The sequence below is a fragment of the Pongo pygmaeus genome, chromosome 21, assembly GCF_028885625.2.
Source record: "Pongo pygmaeus isolate AG05252 chromosome 21, NHGRI_mPonPyg2-v2.0_pri, whole genome shotgun sequence".
Taxonomy (NCBI): domain Eukaryota; kingdom Metazoa; phylum Chordata; class Mammalia; order Primates; family Hominidae; genus Pongo; species Pongo pygmaeus.
The window spans coordinates 14,472,468-14,493,847 of NC_072394.2; the positions used below are offsets into that span (position 1 = coordinate 14,472,468).

Sequence of the window (21,380 nt, forward strand, 5' to 3'; positions counted from 1 at the left end):
TACAGGCACCCACCACCACTCCTGGCTAATTTTTGTATTTTTAGTGGAGGCAGGGTTTCACCATCTTGGCCAGGCTAGTCTTGAATTCCTGACCTCGTGATCCACCACCTTGGCCTCCCAAAGTGCTGGGATTATAGGCATGAGCCACCATGCCCGGCCTATGTACCACGTTTTCTTTTTGCATTCATCTGATGTTGGACACAGGTTGCTTCCAAATCCTGGCTGTTGTGAACAGAACTGCAACAAACATGGGAGTGCAGATAATGTCCATATCCTGATTTCCTTTTTTTTTTTTTTTTTTTTGGTATTGACCTAGCAGTAGGATAGCTGGTAGCTTTATTTTTAGTTTTTTGAGGAACCTCCAAACTGTTCTCCATAGCGGTTGTATTAACACTAATTTACATTCCCATCAACAGGGTATGAAGGTTCTCTTTTCTCCACATCATCACCAGCATTTGTTATCGCTTGTCTTTTGCATAAAACCCATTTTAAATGGAGTTGAGATGACATCTCATTGTTGTTTTGATTTGCATTTCCTGATGGTCAGTGATGTTGAGCAGTTTTTCATATGCCTGTTTATAGGCCTGAGTTTTTAATTGATAAGTGTGGGTTATACACAGGCACAATGTCAAATAAGCCTGGTCTTCAGTATATTTTTCAACCCAGCAAAAGGAATCTCTGTGGCCAACTGCCAAGAAAAGACCATAAGTGATTACTAACAAAATAAAAGACACTTCGGAAGCATGTCAGGTGTACATGGACATATGACAGCTCAGATACAGTGACATGGGTCCAACATCTGGACCATGTCATTATTGCAGACCAAATGCCAGTTCAGCTGAAAAGCCTACACTGTCTTTGCTGTAATTGGTGCTGCATCTAAACAGGTCTTGCTATCCTCCCTGTCCATTTTTCTGAATGCAGTTACATAAGCATAAGGCAGAAACCAGGAAACTTTGCTTTTAGATCTTTATAAAATGTATTCTTTTCCTTTTTTTTTTTCAGACGGAGTCTCTCACTTTGTTGCCCAGGCTGGAGTGCAGTGGCGCAGTCTCGGCTCACTGCAACCTCCGCCTCCCAGGTTCAAGCGACACTCCTGACCTCATGATCCACCCGCCTCGGCCTCCCAAAGTGCTGGGATTACAGGCGTGAGCCACCATGCCCAGCAAGAATGTATTTTCTTAATGTATGCATCTAGCATAGAGAGTTCAAAATCTCAGGAGCAACCCTTAAATGTGTCCCTTATATCCACAGGTACTCTTCACATGGAGAGTCAAATCCAACCAAAGATGAAATTCCTCACCTGTAACTATTTGCATGATTTTCACGGGCCTGCCCGGCCCAGGCACTATTCTTTTCCCAGTGACTGGAACATTAATGGGAATACTGATGGGTGTAAGAAATGTGTTAACATAAAAATGTTTTATTTTCCCTTCTTGACTTTCATAAATGAGGCAGGTTTCAATACGGGGACGCTTGAAGCAAAGAAAGATCAAAATGAATCTCAGTGTTCCTTCAACGGCTGCCAAACATCTCTTCTCGCCTGAGAACGTCACAGTGAAGATGTCTCAGTTTCTTAGTCTCTATAAGAAATTTAAAATTATTATTTTTCAAAGCTTCAGTCCAATTTCTCAGAGACTTCACCTGAAAATGGAGGCACTGAAAAAGCCATGAGGAGCTGAAAACAAGCAGAGTATTTTGAGAAGCCCAGAAAATGTTTCCTAGCCCTCCTCACACCGTGTGTCAGTGCAGGGCATGGCACTAAATTCAGGTGGAAAGCAGTGATTCCTCACCTTGGGTCCACATTAGAACAACCTAGGATGCGTTTAAGAATCCCAAGGCCCAGCCACCAACCCCCACCCCATCCCGATTTGGGTTCTCTGGTGTCTGACACACACCAGGACCTCAGATTTTGTTTGGGACTCCCAGGTATTTCTGACATGTATCCATGGTTCAGAACCACTGGTTTAAGGAAGCATAATCACACCATTTGCGATCTTTTATTGTGCAGATTCCTAAAGGAAAACCCTGTGTCCTGCCGGCCTTTGCTACTCAGTGTGAGTGGGCCTTAACCCAGCAGCTTTGATGAGAGAAAGAGAGAGAGAGAAATAATTTTTGGAGTTCCTAGAGGACAGCGCTGTCCAGCAGGACTTCCCATGATGATGGAAATGTTCTTTACCTCTGCTGCTCGGTACAGTAGCCACCAGAGGCCTGTTGCCATTGAGCACTTGCAATGTGGCTCATGCAACTGAGGAACAAAATGTTTAACTTTGTTTATCTTTAATTTAAATCTGCATTTAAAGAACCATATGTGATTAGGAACTCCAATATTGAGCAGAGCAGACAGAGCGTACTGAGGGGCTGACCTGGCTGACAAAGGCCCTAGAGTTTCTTCCATGGTGTAGAGAGAACATTGCTTCTGCCTTTGGCAAAGGTTGTGAGGCCGTCTGCCCTGAAACAGACGGGATGCTTCAGATCAACGGTTCTCAAAGGATAGTCCCAGAGCCAGCAGCGTGAGCAACAGCATCACTGGGGAACTTGTTAGAAATGCAGACTCTTGGGCCCCATCCAGACCTCCTGAATTAGAGCCTGCATTTTAACAAGATCCCCAGGTGATTTCTGTGAATAGTCAAGTCTGAGATGAGCTGCCAGTAGCTCTCTGCTCTGCTCTTCAGAAGACAAGAAGCAGGTTGCACAGAAGCCTTGTCCAGGAGGTCACTCTATATTAAGTCATGGGTATCCGTGTGTATTACAAGACTTGCCAAATGTGGACAGACAAGAGTTATGGAGAGCAACACATATGAAACTGGGGATACATTGGTACAGGTTAAAGGGCAAAAGGGTTATCTTTTAGTTCCAATAAGCCTTTGTTTGGATGGGGCAGAGGAGAAACCAGAGAGCTCAATTGAAAGATAAAGATCTAACTCAAGGTGTTTCCTGCTTGATTTTCAAATTCATTCCTTTGTTTCTTTAGAAGGGGCCTCACATCAGATATCTTGCTAGTATAGAAAGTTCCTAAGCTGTACTGACAAACAAAACAGGCCCGTAGCCCTGTGACACTGTGCTTTACCTGCAAAATAAGGGGCTGAGGGAGCGGGGGACAAAAAACAAAAAAAACTCAACACATTTGAAAAAGGGAGCAGAAAATAGGACAAGGAAAAAAGTGGTTTATGTAACAGCAATTTTTTTAATAAGTGTGTGGACAGGTCCCATCGGGATGACATTAGGCTGTTAATTTTGAAATAATCATTGGAACCCAGCTGGATAGCAGCAAGGTTTGACGCCAGGAGCAAACACAGCCAGGAAGTGGAGGAGCAGATGACTCAGCCCACAGGGCACCAGAGGCGGGGATAATTTCTTTGCCCAGGGGAGTAGCAATAGTCATCTGTTGTGTAGGCATTACCAAGTTCAATTGTGTGAGCGAGAATGGAAATCTGTTCTTCTGCAGCTTGTAAAAGAAATTAATCACAGCTCTCTGCATGACAAATTTTGGATTTTTAGCTCACATAGTCCCTGAATTTTCCTTCAGGTTGAATTTTCCTTTCCTTGGGACCTCCTGTTACCTTTACTACAGCCCAACTCTCTCTTGCCCATTTTGCACCCCAATCCAAATATAAAACAAAACAACTGGGAATTGGTTCTAAAGGCATCTTTCACATCTGCTCAGGCCATCATTACAGAATTTCATTTGCAAAAAAAATCAAGATGAAACCAAATGAGGCATTTTATTCTGGCATTTCATTTTATTCTACATACAGATAATGACAGGGCAGTGAGGAGTTTTGGTCTGTGGCCTCTTCCCAGGACTAATAAGAGCCTGACACAAGAAAACACACCCTTGTTGCTTTTATTAATAACCTCTTTTTTTTTTTTTTTTTTGAGATGGAGTCTCGCTCTGTCGCCAGGCTGGAGTGCAGTGGCTCGATCTCGGCTCACTGCAAGCTCTGCCTCCTGGGTTCAAGCGATTCTCCTGCCTCAGTCTCCTGAGTAACTGGGACTACAGGCACGCGCCACCATGCTCGGCTAATTTTTGTATTTTTAGTAGAGACAGGGTTTCACCATGTTGGCCAGGATGGTCTCGAGCTCCTGACCTCAGGTGATCTGCCCACCTCAGCCTCCCAAAGTTCTGGAATTATAGGAGTGAGCCACCATGCTCGGCCTTAATAACCTTTTATATGTTGGGTACGGTTGTTCACCTTTGTAATCCCAGTGCTTTGGGAGGCCAAAGCCAGAGGATTATTTGAGGCCAGGATTTGGAGACCAGCCTGGGCAACATAGCAAGACCCCATCTCTACAGAAAATTTAAAAATTAGCCAACCATGGTGGCATGCACCTGTAGTGTAGTTCTGGCTACTTGGGAGTCTCAGGCAGAAGGATCACTTAAGCTCAGGAGTTCGATGTTGCAGTGAGCTATGATCATACCACTGCATTCCAGCCTGGGTGACAGTGTGAGACCCTATCTCTAAAAAAAGAAATTAGCAAGAGATAAAAAATAGAATAACATCTCATAGTCCACCACCAAAACAAGGATACAGATAAAAAGTCCAAAATTGTGTGAAAGCACAATACTCAAAAATCTTTCCAAGGCTATTCTCATGGAAAACTAAAATGAGTGTAGGTTTAGATTTCTTAGCTTATTAACACAGTAAACATTAAAATGGTAAATGTAGCTCAAAAAGTATGTTGAGGACATCAAGATGTATAGGTATATACAAAGACCGTGAAGAGTGCTAGATTTGAGACTAATGAATGAGCTCCAATGCAACCACACTCATAACCTCTCGCAATCTTCATTACCTGATAGAAATGATTTGCCTTTCCCAGATAAGATACACATGTTGAAGTATAACTTCATAAAGTGTGAGTCCTCCATCAACAGCAAAGAGTGAGTCAGAAGTGCACTCCCCTAGTTCACACAACAATCCTTGGGTGCGTCTGTTGAGCAAATTTTTAGTATGCCGCTGAAAGGAGAAACTAACCTTAACCCTAACCTTAACCCTCTCTTGTCCTTATTTCCAAGTGCTGGGTAATTGTGTGAAACTCCTACTGGTTTCAAATGAAATCATTCGTCATACATGCATGTTCACAAGTGCTTCAGCTAAGCAGGCCTGAAATGCCTCTAGTTTCCTGGAAATTTCATTAAAAGCCTTTGTCCTTCCTAAAATGTCCACTCTTGAAATCCTATACTTCAAAGTATCAGCCTTATACTGTATACTTATGTACAGGGTAAGATATTAATTCAAAGAAACTTAATGCAAGCAGCTAAATTCCTTTCATCTAAACATTCCTTTCTTCTTTCTCCTTGGTGCTACATTTCACTCAAAGCTGCAGGAAAGTATAGCAGGAAAAATGAGCTGAGTGTGTTCTGCAGATAGGTCAGGCTGAAGCAGGAATGTTTTCCTGTGCTGAATTAAAAGTTTTCTGTTTCATTTATCAGTAGAATTAAAAGTTCTCTGATGTTTCTCTAAGTGTCATACATATACGAAAGTGTAAAATTGAAAAAAAAAAAACTCACATGCTATATTGTCCATTTCTGTTCTTTGGGACTCTACAGTTTAAAAAAGAAAGAAATTAAAGAATTTTGAAAGTAAAAGTTATCTTCAAATATTATCTTTCTTCTTAATGAGATTTTTTACCTTTAAAGCAGATGCAGCAAGGACAAACTTTGGTTATTCTTTTTAAAGAGATATAAACTGATTTGTTTCATGCTTATATGAACCTGATTTCTCTATATTTGTTTTGCCATTTACTATAGAGGAGTATTTGCCTTTATGACTCTTTTTCTTCTTGCATGGACTAATTAGTAGTTTAAGAGAGGTGAAAGCACTTATTTTTCCATTTTTCAGTAATCTGAGTATTTATAAACCAGTGTTTGTATATATTAAAAAGTGGCTATTTGTGAGCCTAAGAAAACTTCACAACATTGTTGCTGAAAGAATAATAAGATGTATCACATTTTAGTGTTTAACTATCTTTTAATTTACTTTGATAATTATTCTGGGTTGAATTGTCCCCCCTCCAGAAAAAATGTATGTTAAAGTCCCATCCCTCAGAACCTGTGAATGTGACCTTCTTTGGAAATAGGGACTTTGCAAATATGATCAATTTAAGATGAGGTCATAGGGGATTGGGGTAAGCGCTAATCCAATGACTGATGCCCCTTCAAGAAGAGGGAAACATGGGCCGGGGCCCAGTGGCTCACGCCTGTAATCCCAGCATTTTGAGAGGCTGGGGCGGGTGGATCAGCTGAGGTCAGAAGTTCAAGACCAACCTGGCCAACACGGTGAAACCCTGTCTCTACTAAAAATGCAAAAATTAGCCAGGCCTGTTGGCGTGTGCCTGTAATCCCAGCTACTCGAGAGGCTGAGGCAAGAGGAGTGCTTGAACCTGGGAGGCAGAGGTTGCAGTGAGTTAAGATCGCGCCATTGCACTCCAGCCTGGGCGACAAGAGCAAAACTCCGTCTCAAAATAAATAAATAAATAAATAAATAAATAAATAAATAGAGGTAAATAATAAAAAGAAGAGGGAAATGTGGCCACAGACCCAGAGAGAGAACACCAAGTGACCTTGGAGGCCAAGAGTGGAGTGATGCTGCCACAAGCCGAGGAATGCCAAGGACTGCCAGCCATCACCGGAAGCTAGGAGAGAATGGAGCAGGTCCTCCCCGTGAGCCCCAAGAAGAAAACAACCCGGACTGATTACGGACTTCTGGCCTCCAGAGTTGTAAGCGAAAATGGCTCTGTTGTTTTAAGTCATCAAGTTTGTGGTAATTTGTGACAGCAGCCCTGGGAAATGAGCACAGTGGTGATTCAGATCCTACCCTGAAACCATCCCAAGTTGATGGATGCACCAAGTCTTTGTAATTTGAGCTGAACTACTTACAAGAAAGAGTTGTGACTATCGATAAAGGTGAGAATATTTCATAATCCTGTTTAAGCCCTGTGTGTCTGTTTCCAGGGTGGGGCCATGCTATAAACAGGACAAACAGAACTCTCTGCTTTTGCTACCACTGAAAAATCATTTCCGTGGGAGATCCATATTAGGTAGCACCTGGAGATGCCAGGACCACAGAACCGCTGCCCAGTGTTACACACACATACGCCCTCCAACCCCCAGGATGGGATCAGATCCCTCTGTGATTCTGCCAAAGGCTGAGGCTGGCCATGGGTTTGGGGGATGGGGTTGAGACCAGGTGGCAGGGACGCCGTCTAGTGGGGATGGGATGCACAAGAGAGATGAAAGCTTCTGCAGCTTCTGCTGCCATGCGCTCTTACATAGGAGAGTCAAGGGCACAGGCCAGAAGGCAGACAGACAGGGGAGTGGGCTCTCTCTAGGAAACATCAGCTCCAAGGGGGACTGAGCTCCTTTGGAAGGAGCTGGAGCTGGGGTGAGACAGGGGCAGACACCCTCCAGATGGATGGGACGATCACGGTTCCAGCCTTTGGACATCTGGAAGGCGAGTAGGGACACAAAGCATGTGGGAACTGGGGCAGGCAGTGGCCCATTTCCCACTCTGCTGTGTGGGCATCAAATGTTCCCCCACGGGGGCTTCTAGCTTGAGAGAGCCATTGATCTCAGCATTCATTTGCCCAGTGAGCCATGGTTTTGGAGACCAGGGTATGAGTCTCCAAAACACAAGTGTGTTGGACCTACCCACATAGGAGACCCATGGAGAATACTAAGTATCAGTCAAATCCATTTCTCCCATCGCAGCCCCACTCCATACCCTAGGAGGCATCCTACTGGTGGTTATCACTATTTATTCACTCTGCAGAGATGCCCTTTTTTCCTCTAGCCTTTCCTCATTGGTCCATGTAGGTTTCTTTAGCCACCCAGAGGGTGTGGCAATGCTATGGTGCTGTCTTAGGCCTGTGTGCCTCAATACCCCTCATCCATAGTTCTTCTGACCCCAAACAATGCTAAGTGAAAGAGAGCTCCACGGTCTTCCCATGTCGCTGGGCCCCAGCCTGGAATGGAGATGCAGATGCCCTGCTAGTCTTAGCTCCTCATTCTCTCTAGGGAATCTATAATTCCTCCTGATCACAATCAGGACTTACCAGGGTAAAGGGCACTCGAGCCTTTCCTCCAGAGGGTTTAAACTTACACAATGTCTGGTCAAAACCATCCTATATTGATTTTTTATTACTTCACACTTGAATAAGTAACATCACCTTTAAGTTTAGGTTGCAACTCAAGTGCCAACTACAAATTGCACTGAAATGGAAGAACTCAAATGCATGCCTGGACCAGCATCAGGTGTCTTCCAGCAGTACTGGACATGTAGAGTTTAGGTAGTAAGCTGCCCGTAGAATTTCTACTCTGCATAAACGTAAGCACAGGACTAATCAAAATTGCCCAGAAGATATTGGAATATTCTTTTCTATTCAATTAAAAAGTGATGTCATAGTTTGCTTAAGGGCAGAGAGCATGGAAGTTCCCCTGATGTCACTTCTTCAGGTCACCACTGACAGCCAGAGTTTCCCCAGGAGGTCATTCAAGGATCTCCGAGTCGTTCAGTCTTCTGGGGTCATCCTTTCCTTTAATATCCAAATAAAATGCCTGAAGAAGTAGAGCTCAAAATGGTAGACTAATCACATGCATTTGCCGCCCTACCCTCCCCAAATCCCTTAGAATGAAAGTAAAGAGCTGCAAGAGGAATTAAATCCGTAACAATAATGAGATCTGTATGAGGCTCATCAAGAACTGTGAAACTATGGTAAATTAAATGAAAACACAAGCAGATATGAGGATACTGATGGATAAAACAAAGCAATGAATGAAAGGTCAAGTCCAGACAGATTCTTGTGAATTTTACAACTTGGGGGGATTTAAAAGAAAAAGTCTCCAGAGGAAAAGAAAATCAGATCAGCTATAAGGAGACGGAGATTCAGACTAACATTGATTAGACTTCTTTCATCCACACCAGTCAGTAAAGCACAGTGGAGAAATGCCTTCAAATTAAGAGGGAAAAATATTTTGAACTAAAATATCATTGTTAGCCAAAATATCCACTGAACATGAATAATATATATTCTCAGATATACACAGCCTCTGAAAGCCTTTTCTGCAACAAAATGAGAGAGAAAACAAAATAAAAGAGGAAGACTTGAGATTCTAGAAAACAACAGATTTACCCACAGAAGTATGGAAGGAAAAAAATGCCTTGGGGTTATAGCTCCCAGAAGGTCTAGACAACAGCCAATTTAGATTGGAGCAGAAATGCAGGATTCTCTGGAAACATGTCTTCAGAGAGAAAGTAAATCCCTTAGTTAGTGTGATTAAATAGCTGGATATTTCTGAAGATGTGTAATGATAAATGTCCTCTGTTGACAATATAAATATAAGGAGGGAAGGAAGGAAGGAAAGAAGGAAGGGAGGGAGGGAGGGAGGGACTTTAGCAGAGGTACTATTTAAGAAAATGATGGTTAAAACATGACGCAAGCTGAAATATAGCATGGTTGTGATTCTGAGGAATTGAAGGAAGGCAAGAAAAGAGAATTTATTTGACCTTGATGCTAGAAAAGAAGGTCTAGAAAACACAATTGGGATTATAGGGCAGAATGTGCCTGTTACAGTGAATCCATAGCTGTTAGGATAGGAAGAAAGAGTTCTATCAATTAAGGTAGTTAGAAAACATTTGCCTATCAATTAAGGTAGTTAGAAAACATTTGTCCTCCATAAATTTTCCCTTCTCCTGTATCTTTTAAGTTATATTGTTTGTTGTTCAACAGCCATGCACAATCCCACCTCCACACATTTGACCTTGAACTTCAGCCTCTTCCTCCAGCCTAGCTAAGCCTACCCTCAGGCTCCAGCTGAGGGCCAGCTTCTCTGTGCTCTCTCCTTTGGCAACCCGGTCTACAGTGATCTCATTGCTGAAACCAAAGGATGCTTCGGGACTGCTTCACAAACTCAAACTGACATACCAGATGGAGAATCTGAAAAATGTGATCTTAATACTGCTTATGAAAATCAAAACACATGCAAAATTTAGTATCAAAGGGAAATTTCAACTGCTTGTTTGGAAAACTTTCCTGAAAGCAGGGAATCTGATCTATCCTTGAATTAATATTCTCGATGATTTCAACTTTCAGAGCAAAAGCAACCCGGAGCCTTATTTTCTGACCAGCATTTTACTAATAACATTTAAACCTGAACACCTGCCTCTTTCGTTACTGAGCAGAGCAGAAAAATGAGATTAGTCCCCGTGAGCATTTTGCTACATGGTTGTCAAGCCAGGGTGTGCTAGCATCACCTAGAGAGCTTTTAAATGTCCTGACACCCAGGCCACACGACAAACCAATTGCATCAAAATCTCTATGGGGGAGGCCCAGGCACCAGTGTCTTTTAGAGCTTCTGGGGTGATTCCAGTGATCGAGAATTGCTTTAAAGGCTACAGCTTCTCAAATAGTGACCCTTCCAGAACCTTAGATACATAGTAGAACCACCTGGAAGCTACAAAATTGCTTATGCCTGGGTCCCATTTTAGAGGCTCTAACTAGGGTGTGACCTTGGCATCAGGATTTTAAGACTCCCCAGGTGACTGTAATATATAGCCAATGTTGAGCCCACTGCCCCACAATAGAACAGAGCACTAAAGCGGACAGGCTCTGTATCAGGAGTTGAAGGACCCCACACTTAAGGAGATAGTAGAAGAGACATGGAAAGCCATGGAGGCAAACAAATGACATTTTTGGGAAAGTAAATTTTTCACCTAGAGTATTAGAGAGCTAGAGAACCAGGGAGTGAATTAGGAGATTAATTCTTGCTAACTGGGTAGAGGGGTCCAGGTAGGGCACTGAGAGAAGAGTTTGAAAGGAATCTTCTAATTTCTGCTCCTGGCCTCTTTCGCACAGAAATCAGCCACAGCCACCGAGCTGCAGGTATTAAGAGAGAGGCTTTCAGGGCAGCACACAACCCTCTGTGCTGAAGGACCATTGAAACGAGGGCCGGCACAGCATTGGTGGAACTGGCTTCTTCCCAGTGCTCCTTCTTCTACAGTTTAAAGGTGAAACCCCAAGCACGGATGTCATCTGGTGGAAAATCGATGAATGGCAGTGACCAACAGTTGTTCTCCAGGACCTGGGTTCTCCTTGTGAGGTTCATTCTCTCTCCTCTCCTGTTAGGTGCTATCCTAAGTAGTAGACAAAATGTCTGATGATCTCCTGCCCCAGAGTTATACTCCAAAGAATCCTCCCTCTTCAGTGCAGGCAGGACTTGTGACTTGCTTCTAGCCAACAGAATGTGGCAACAGTGATGGAATGTCACTCCTGTGATTATGCAATGGCATGTCATAAAATACCATCTTCCCAGAATGCCTAACACTGAGAGATGCTCTTCTGCTGACCCTGAAGAAGTGCCCATGGAGATAGCTACAGGGTAGGGGACTACAGGTCTCCTAGGGAGTTGCAAGTCTGAACATATAAAGGGACAACAGCCAGATCATCTGTAAAAATAGAACTCTAACCAGCAACCTGCAGCAGCTAGCCCAGGAAACCAACCGATTATCTGCAGGAGCCAGCCCAGGAAGCCAGTCTGCTATTTACAAGTCAATCTCATATAGGAAGTCAGACCACCAAATCTAACAACTGGTCCAAGGAGCCAAACAATAACCCCTGTTACAATCAGTCTCACACTGCCAGGACTTGATTAGTAACAGACAGCTTCCCTCATTTTATTGCTAATTTCCAATTAAGGACAAACCAGACAGAACTAAATATGCACTTTCAACCAACCACATGGGACAACCTTCTTCCCTTAGCCCACCTACAGATTCCTCATCACAACAGCCTCTATCAAGGCACGCCTGAAGCCTTCCCATTCTTCCTGGATAAGGTTTTCCAACTCCTCTGCCTGGGAGTCAGAATTAGCAGCATCTTGGACAGTAGTAACTTCGACAAAAGCCATTTCAGTCTAGTATCAGGGACAGACTGGAGCAGGCTGAAGAGCAAATGGCAGATGAGGAAGCGAAGACAAATAACATAGACAAGAGTAACACAATCTAAGAATTATAGGTGATCTAGACCAGCAGTGAACAAACTTTTTGTAAACTGCCAAATAGTATATTTTAGCCTTTGTGAGCCAGGTGATTTTATTTTATTTTACTGAAATGGAGTCTCACTCTGTTGCCCAGGCTGGAGTGCAGTGGCACAATTTTGGCTCACTGCAACCTCCACCTCCCGTGTTCAAGGGTTCTCCTGCCTCAGCCTCCGAGTAGCTGGGACTACAGGTGCACACCACCACACCTGGCTAATGTTTTGTATTTTTAGTACAGATAGGTTTTGCCCTGTTGGCCAGGCTGGTCTTGAACTCCTGGGCTCAAGTGATCCCCCTGCCTTGGCCTCCCAAAGTGCTGGGATTACAGGCATGAGCCACCGCGCCCAGCCGCAGATGATTTTTTAAATGTAGGTTTAATTATTATTAATGTATGGTGAAGCCAACAAGCCATTGAATGAGATGATTGCCATTGAAAAGATAGTTTGTTACAGTTCCCAAGAGGAGGGGTACATCATGCAATTGAGGGAGGTCACACTGTGAAGTATCAGGGTTGGTCAGGAGGCCGAGGAAGTGAAGGGAAAACGTGGGTAGGAGCCTCTGTGTGTGTGTGTGTGTGGTTTCATAGGAATGGGTAAGCCAAGGTAAACAGGCTTAGGACAAGCTGGTTTGAATAATTTCGGTGGGCTCTGGGGCACAGTGACTGTCCCTAGTTGTCTGGTGCCTGGCCCTGGGGTGATTAGGGCAGGTGGATAATGGTCCAAGTCTGAGAGCCCAACAAAGGAGGTGGTTGGGTATGGGTTTCAGATGGGTTGATTTGCATTAGAAAGCAGCATTCCTGGACAGAGTTGTTTGCTATCTCTAGGAATTAGCTAACTCTGAGAGGGGCAGTTCCTTCCAGTGTCCGCAGAGCCCCATATGTCAAAGCCTCAGAATAAAAAAAAGAAAAACATGCTTAATACAGATGTTCTCTGTTGCAGCTACTTAACTCTGCTGTTGAAGTATGAAAGCAGCCATAGACATATAAATGAATGGGTATGGCTGGGCCCCAATAAAATTTTATTGACAAAAACAGGTGGCAGGACAGGTTTTTCACGCAGGCTGCAGTTGCTGACCCGTGTCTAGATGAAAGAATCATTACAATTAGAACCCGTGCAGTAATCAAAGGTTTCCCTAAAGAAAATGTTTTAGAGCTGAAAAAGAAACCCTTAGATAAATCAAAAATGTAACTCTGTTGTACACCAAATCAATGAAGAAGTATTCATACTCCAACACATACTGGGAAATAGCTTAAAGTAGGAAAATAAAACAAATTCTTAAAGTATGTAAAATTAGTGTCTATAATAATGAGGAAACACAATCAGGCTGAACCCAAACTTGTCACTGAGATTAAACATTAGAAAGTAATAAAGCAGTGTTTATTGAGTTTTGAAGGGAAATGGTATCAGTTATCTACTGCTGTGTAACAAACTACCTCTAAACTTAGTGGCTTAAAACAACAATTACTTCTTTTTCATCATTATATAGGTTGGCTGGTCTCAGCTGGTGGTTCTTCTGCATCCTGTGTTATCTGTTGGAGTCACTGACACGGCTGCACTCAGCTGGAAACTCAGCTAGGGTTGGATCATCCAAGATGGCTAGAGCCTCAACTAGGGTAACCAGATGGCAGAAAGCTGTCTAGGATTTTCTCTCCCTACATGGTATCTTATCATTCAGCAGCCTTTCCCAAGATTCTTTACATCGTTTTGGATCCTATGATGAGAAAAATTGGGGTATCCAAAGCTTTAAAGTCCCAAGGCAAAAAAGTCTCACAGCATCATTTTTGCCACATTCTCTCGGCCAAAGCAATTCAGAAAATGAGACTAGATTTAAATAGAGGGGAAATAAACCAACCTCTTCATGAGAAAAGTGATAGATGCGCATATACCAGGATGGGAAAAACTGTCAGGGGCCATTTTTGCAGATAATCTACCACAGAAAACAAAATTCCATACACATCTGTGTGTAAAGAGATAAGAAAAACTTTTTCAGAAGCACATATGCTGAGAAAACTTATGATCTTTATGTTCTTCTTGAAAAAAGTATTCTGTTATATTCTTTCTATTCTGATGAAAAGGTATATCATTAAGAATGGCAAAGACAAGATACGAAAGACGGGGGAGTAGATATTTAAACAAGTTTAAATAAATAATTAAATCTAAGTAATTGTTATAAATAGAATTGAAATCTGTAGATACAAAATAATCCTTGAAAGACAACTCATATAGTCTAAAAATAATGATTCACTAATCCAAATATCTGTTTTAAAGTTTAGAGTGTATAAACAAATACTAGAGAAAGAAGAGGGAGGCTGGGCATAGGCTGTGAGTAGGGAACTGGGAAGCATGATAAATTCCATGTTGATACGGGCAGAGCCGTGTATTTTTTATCCTGGTAGTTAAGGTAGGCAGTTTTTAGATAAATTAAAGATAACCAGTACTCTATTTTCCACCCCCTAAAACTGCTCCCATCTCAATAAAGGGACCCACAATTCACCCAGGCACTCAGCAGAAAGCCTAAATCCATGTGTGATCTCTCTTTTCCTCCCCTTTATAGGACTTCTGCAACATGCCCTGCAGCCTTATCCTCTGAAACATTTGCAGGAAAGGTTTAGTGTATGTCTTAGTCTGTTTTGTGTTGCTATAACAGAATACCTGAGGTTGGGTAATTTATAATGAACAGAAATTTATTTCTTACAGCTCTGGAGGCTGAGAAGTCCAAGGTCAAGGGGCTGGGATCTGGCAAGGGCCTTCTTGCTGCATCATCACATGGCGGAAGGTGGAAGGGCAAAAGAGAACAACATGGGGCAAACTCATCCATTTATAAAGGCCTCGATCCCACCTTGAGCCCTCAGGGCCTAATTATCTCTTAAAGGTCCCACCTTTAATACTGTTGCAGTAGCAATCAAATGTCAACATGAGTTTTGGAGAGGACAAACATGCAAACCATAACAAGGTGTAAACACATACCCACATGCATGTATACATGCAAGGACACATTTTTTTAATGCCACTATCTCATTATAACTTCTTATTTTAAACATTCTCAAAGGAGGCAATATATTTTCAGTTAATGTAAGCAAATATTTGGTACTTTAAGTCACCCTACAAGTTTAATAAATTTATTGATAGCTAAATTCAACTAAAGTATAATCCAAATTGTATTCAAATGTACTACAGGAGGGATATGTAAAATAGCTTGCCCAATAGGTCCCACCTTCACAGCTTACCTTGAATTCACCCACTCCATTCCATCTCTAACCCTCTACCTAATCAATCTACCATCCCTTGCCTGGGGACTGCAAGTCTACCTCTTTGGTCTCCTTCTACCATTCATTGCTCATCTCTTCCCTGCTATCCTTTCTCCCTACAGCCTTCTTTGTGGCCACTTTTAAACGTACAAAGCTGATTGAGCTGTTCCTTGCTGGAACCCTCCCTGAGGCCTCTCCCTAAGCCTCTAGCTCCAGCCCCAGTGGGCTTCTTCGTATTCCTTGACACCCACCTTAAGGCCTTGTCTCTGGCTGTTCCTTCTGCCTAGACTGGAATATTTCTCAGGTACTTATCTGTCTGCATCCTTGTTGTCATTTATCTCAGCTTAAGCATAACCTTCTCAGGGAGGTCTTCTCTGAGAGCCCAAATTAAGTCAGCCCCCAGCCACTCTTCCTCATACTCTTCTGTTTGTTTTATTCATGGTATGCATCATGCCCTGCATATCTTCATATTTAATTGTTCATGTGTTTATTGTCTGCCCCCCTGTTAGATGATAAGTACATTGAAGGAAATATTTGATCTGTTTCATCACATATCCACAGTACCAAGGACAGTGCCTGCCACCCCATAGGTAATCAAAAGTTCTATACTGAAAAAAGAAATGACTCCAGGCTCAGTGGCTCACACCTGTAATCCCAGCACTTTGGGAGGCCGAGGTGGGTGGATCATGAGGTCAAGAGATTGAGAATAGCCTGGCCAACATGGTGAAACTCCGACTCTACTAAAAATACAAAAATTAGCTGGGCATGGCAGCGCGACCCTGTACTCCCAGCTATTTGAGAGGCTGAGGCATGAAAATCGCTTGAACCCAGGAGGCGGAGGTTGCAGTGAGCCAAGATCGCACCACTCCACTCCACTCCAGTCTGGTGACAGAGCGAGACTCCGTCAAAGAGAAAAAAAAAAAAAAAGAAAGAAGAACTATGGTTAAAACAACAAATATACTTTCCAAATGACGGGAGAATATATAAGGAAATAGAGCACAGTCAGTTTAACCAAAAACACCGAACTTAGGAATAGGCAGGGTTTCATAATACCCAAAAAGCATAAAACAAGTTGGCAGAAATTAAACCAAATTCATTAGTTGGGTTTAAAACAAAATCCAGTCATGGTATATGTTGCTTTAAATGTACTCCTCCAAAATAAAATGATGCAGAGAGACTTAAAACAAAGGGTGGACAAAAATTTACTACGTGGATGCAAAGACAAAGAAAGCAGGGATCGTGATACGAATTTCAGTCAAAGAATAGATCAAGGGAAACACATTGAATGGGGCAAAGGAGTTTTATTACACCAATAACTATGTAGTCCATGGCAACGTGATAGTACACATACGTATTTATGTACTGTGTAACACAGCATGAAAATGCTGGAATAAGAGCAGCTGAAAGTCAAAGAAAAATGTCAGAATTCTGATTGAAATGGAAGATGTTAATACACCCATCCTAAATCCATTTTCTTCACAAAGATGGGTAGGGGAGAAGGCAGAATATAGTCTAGAAGACTGTTTGGAAGATGAAATAATAAAGTAAATGACATAACGACTTAGAATAAATATGCAAGATGAATGAACATTTAATTATTGCTAATGTTCACTGATAAACAATTTTTTAACAACTACTATATGCTCAGCCTAGAACTAGATTATGGGGCTTGCTTAATATGCCTTTTGTTCAGATAACCATGGAGATATTTTTTCAAAATTGGTCATACACTAGATCACAGAGAAAGCCCCAATTAATTTCCAAAGAAAAAAAAGGAAGCAGAAATTGAACAAGCTACATTTCTTCACCACAATGCAATAAACCTGGAAACTAATAACAAAAATTTGAAGAGCAACAACAAGGAAATCTCAACCCTTTGAAATTTTTAAGTGATTTAAATACTAAAGTCAAAGAGGATATCAAAATCTTAAGTAATTATATATAAGATTGCTTTCACACTTGTGTTTTCAATTCTTTCACCAGAGCGACTCCATCTTGAATATGGCATGGGTAAAATAAGGCTGAGACCTACTGGGTGACATGCCCAGGAGGTTAAGGTATTCTTAGTCACAGGATGAGATAGGAGGTTGGCAGAAGATACAGGTCACAAAGACCTTGCTGATAAAACAGCATGTGGTAAGGAAGCACGCCAGATCCCACCAAAACTAAGATGGGGATGAAAGTGAACTCTGGTTGTCCTCATTGCTCTTTATATGCTAATTATAATACATTAGCATGCGAAAAGACACTCCCACAAGGGCCATTAAAGTTTACAGATGCCATGGCAACATCTGGAAGCTACCCTATATGAACTAAAAAGGGGAGGAAACCTCAGTTCCAGGAATTGCCTATTGCTTTCCAGGAAAACTCATGAATAATCCATCCCTTGTTTAGCATATAATCAGGAAGTAACAATAAGCATGAGCAGCTGAGTAGCCTAAGCGGCTACTAAGAAACTTTGCTTTCACTTTACTCTATAGATTTGCCTCCAATTTTTTCTTGCATGAGAGCCAAGAACCCTGTCTTGGGACCTGGATCAGGATCCCTTTCCGGTAATGCTTTTTCTTCAGATTAACTAAGGATTCATACAATATTTTAAATATTTAAATAATTCATAAACATGCAACTTGAAAAGTTAAGGGCCCATGCCAGGCACAGTGGCTCATGCCTGTAATCCCAACACTGTGGGAGGTCAAGGGAGGCAAATTACTCGAGCCCAGGATTTTGAGACCAGCCTGGGCAATATGGTGAAACCCCGTCTCTACAAAAAATACAAAAATTAGCCAGGCATGTTGGTGCTCACCTGTAGTCCCAGCTACTTGGGAGGCTGAGGTAAAAGGATCACTTAAGCCTGGGTGGTGGACGTTGCATTGAGCCAAAATTGTACCACTGCACTCCAGCCTGGGTGACTGAGAAAGACTGTCTCCAAAAGAAAAAAAAATGTTAAGGGCCCAGTAATCCCACACTCCAGGGATAATCACTGACTCCTTTCTTTGAGATTCTGAAACAAAGATATAAGCTAAAAAGTAGAAAGAATGTATCCTTTTCAATGACCCTTCCTTTTTAGAAACTCCTCTCTCTTGTGAACCATATCTTTGGAGAGGGAGATGCAGAGTTATATAAGCACTGTTTAGGTAATTTCTTATACATAGAAATAGTTAAGTATCTACTGACATTCTCTACTATCTTCTGGGGTAGCTATGCTGTGGGGCTTGAGCAGGGTAATGTTACCCAGTATCAGCAGCCACCAACAAACAAGAATTGCCGTAATGATTATGATGATTATGTCACAGCTCAGACCCCCCAGTAAAAAATTGCACTTTTCAAATCATTTACACATGACACTCACCTCTACCTGCCCTGCTCAGCAGAGGAGAGGAGAGAAACAAATTGCTGAGTTGCCAGCTCTGGGCAATGCTTCCAGAACCAACACTGCTTGGTTTATTTTAATGGGAAATGACTTCATTAGAAATGACGTTTTCTTGGCTAGCCGGTCCCCAAGCCTGCAAAAGTGCCCCATGAGCACTTGTGCTCTCTGCAGCTGACTGAAGCGGCCACTCAAGTCTCTTGGGACCCTGGGATGGAAGGTCAAATCTCCCAAAAATGGATAAGTCCATGTGTCCTCACGGGTTTTCTTTGATGAGTGTCTCTGTTTTAAAATGCAGCCTCCGCAGCACTCTCTCTTCCTCTTCCTGGTTTAGCTTGAATACTATGACTTGAATACCACACGTTCACCTTGTTTGTCTGGTTTATTGCCCCTCCCTCCCCATTAGATTGTGAGTTCAGAGAGAACAAGGGGATTTTTCTGTTTAGCTCACTGCTGTAGCTCCAGTGCCTATGACAGTGCTTGGCGCATAGTAGGTACTCAATAAATACTTTTGAATAAATAACCCCCGAATTCATTTCTATGGTAAAAGATGTTTTCCTGGGGAAGGGCAGAGCAAAATGGTCCCCAAGTTCTGGAAGAGACTGAGATTCTAGGACCATCCATGCAGCAATGTGGGCAGAGGAAGCATGTTTTCAAGAGAGTGGGTGGAAGGGGAGAAAGGAAACTTGACAGGAAGAAAGGGGCAGAGGCCAGGTGTCTTCAGCACTTACCTGGCATCCTTTATCTATAAAACTGGGTCACTCTGCGGCTGAAAAAGGAAGAGAAGAGAGAGGGACATGGGGCCAGGTCTACCTCTCTGTCCACTTCTCCCTTTTGTCCATGTATCCAGCCTCTTAGGAATTGCTGTCAGCTCGACCTTCAAAATAAATAAGAATCCAACTACCTCTCTCCACCACCCCTGCTCTGAGCCTGCTACCAGCCACCATCTCTAGCCTGAACTATTTCAATCGCCTCCTCGCTTATTTCCACCTCTGCCCGGACAGTAGGCTCTCCAAACAGCATTAGACTGAGCTCTCAGCAATAACAGATCAGGTCATCCTCTGCTCAAACGCTTACGGCTCAAATCCCACCTTCCCCGAGGACTACTCTGACCACACCATCTATTTAATTCTGTGACCTGCTCCAGACACAAGCACTCTGGGCCCCCATATTCTTTTTCTTGTTTTCCCTATCACCGACCTCTTCCAACACCCCAAATAATTTACTTAGGGATGGCCACGGTTTACCCTCTGTCTCCCACTTCTTCCCCGCAGGCCTTCAGCTCCCCCACGTGAGGGAGACCTTTGCTTTGTTCACCGACATATCCCAAGCATTAGAACTGCGCCTGGCACCAGCAGGTGTTCAATTATTTATTTAATGGGTGACTTGGAGCAGAAACAGAAGTGCAGTGGGCTATTTTCCTGGGATCTGAGCTGATGATAAATGATAAATAAGTCTTGGGATTTTAGAAGGCAGGAATCACGAAAACCAACACCAATGAAATCCAAGTCTCCTCTGCTACTGTCTGAAGTGGAACAGAACAGAAATAAGGTCTGTTTTCTTTCCGCTTCGCTGTTCTGTTTCTGTCCGAAACAACCGTCTCTCTGACACCTTCGAGGTGTCCCTTTGTCTCTTTGAGGTTCCCTCCGTGACACTGACTACTTTGTAACTCTAACACTGTCAGCAATAAATTCCCAAAGGTGAGGTCCCCATGGGAAGTGGGAAAACCCAGCGAATCACCAGGGACCCGCCTGATTCCGAAAAGGCTGGATGCTGGCGGGGAACCGGCCCCGCAGCTCCCGCATCCCCGCCTGCCTGCGCGGCCTTCAGCTAGGGTTACAGAGGGCTCCCAGCGCCGATCCAAACCGCGTTCCAGGCGGGGTGGGCGGGCCCCCGGCCAGCGAGGCCGAAGCAAAACAACCCGCCCAGGCGTCCAGAGCGTATCCTGGAGAACCTGCCCCGGGACCAAGAGCCGCAGCCAGCTCGGGCCTCTCGAGTGGGGCCTTTCCAGCCCCTGCGACAGATCCCGGGATCTGTAGTTGGGCCGAGGGGCTCGTTATGGGAAAGGGGTACGTGTGTGTTTGTGCTAAAACAAGAAAGGCAAGAATCTCCGAGAACAAAACTCTGGTCCTCGCCTGGCCGGGGACCGCAGAAGACAGGGGCGGCGGCGCCAAGGCGGGTCAGGGGCCGGTCCAGCCAAGTTTGCTCCTGCTTAGATAAACTTTCTGATGGCAGTTTTTCCTGGTTGCAGCCTGGGTTCCTTGTAACCGGGTAAGCGTAGCGGGTGGTTGTCAAGAGGGGCCGGGGCTAGCGGTTAGAGGGAATGGAGGGATGGGCTGGACCTGGGGTCGCGCAGGCGCCTTGGTCGCTGCCTCAGATCCGATCACCCCCGCCCCATCTCCTCTGCGAGCTCAGGAAGGTGGCTGGGGGAGGGGGATGGCTGCCTACTGCCGAGGGACGGCCCGAGGCAAACACAAAGCCCTTCCCTCCCCTCCTCCTCTTTCCTCTCCTCTCCCCTCCCCTCCCCTCCCCTCCTTTCTCCCCCTTCCTCCTCTTCCTCCTCCTCCTCTTGCTCCTCCCGGGCGGGGAAACCCAGCCCCGCGCTCGTCTTTGGGGCCACCGGTCGCCCCCGCCTCCGGGACCTGCGGGGAGGGCCCGCGCGAGGTAAGGGGCGGTGGCAGCGGAGACCCCACCCCCTGTGCCCGCACCTAGAGAGCCCGGAGAGGCTC

General features: G+C 43.8%; 1 protein-coding gene across 3 annotated transcripts in view; it reads left to right on the forward strand.

Moving 5' to 3' along the window:
* Positions 1-20,556: 20,556 nt before the first annotated feature.
* RIN2 (Ras and Rab interactor 2) overlaps positions 20,557-21,380 on the forward strand; it is a 249,868-nt gene continuing 249,044 nt past the window's right edge. Inside the window, exon 1 of one of the 3 annotated variants that reach the window (XM_063659448.1) lies at positions 20,557-20,720. In XM_063659448.1, the coding sequence (XP_063515518.1) occupies positions 20,710-20,720 (11 nt within the window). In that variant the 5' untranslated portion in view covers positions 20,557-20,709. Of the gene's footprint in view, positions 20,923-21,062; positions 21,316-21,380 lie in introns of those variants that run through there. The other 2 variants (XM_063659449.1, XM_063659451.1) reach the window with 2 other exon arrangements.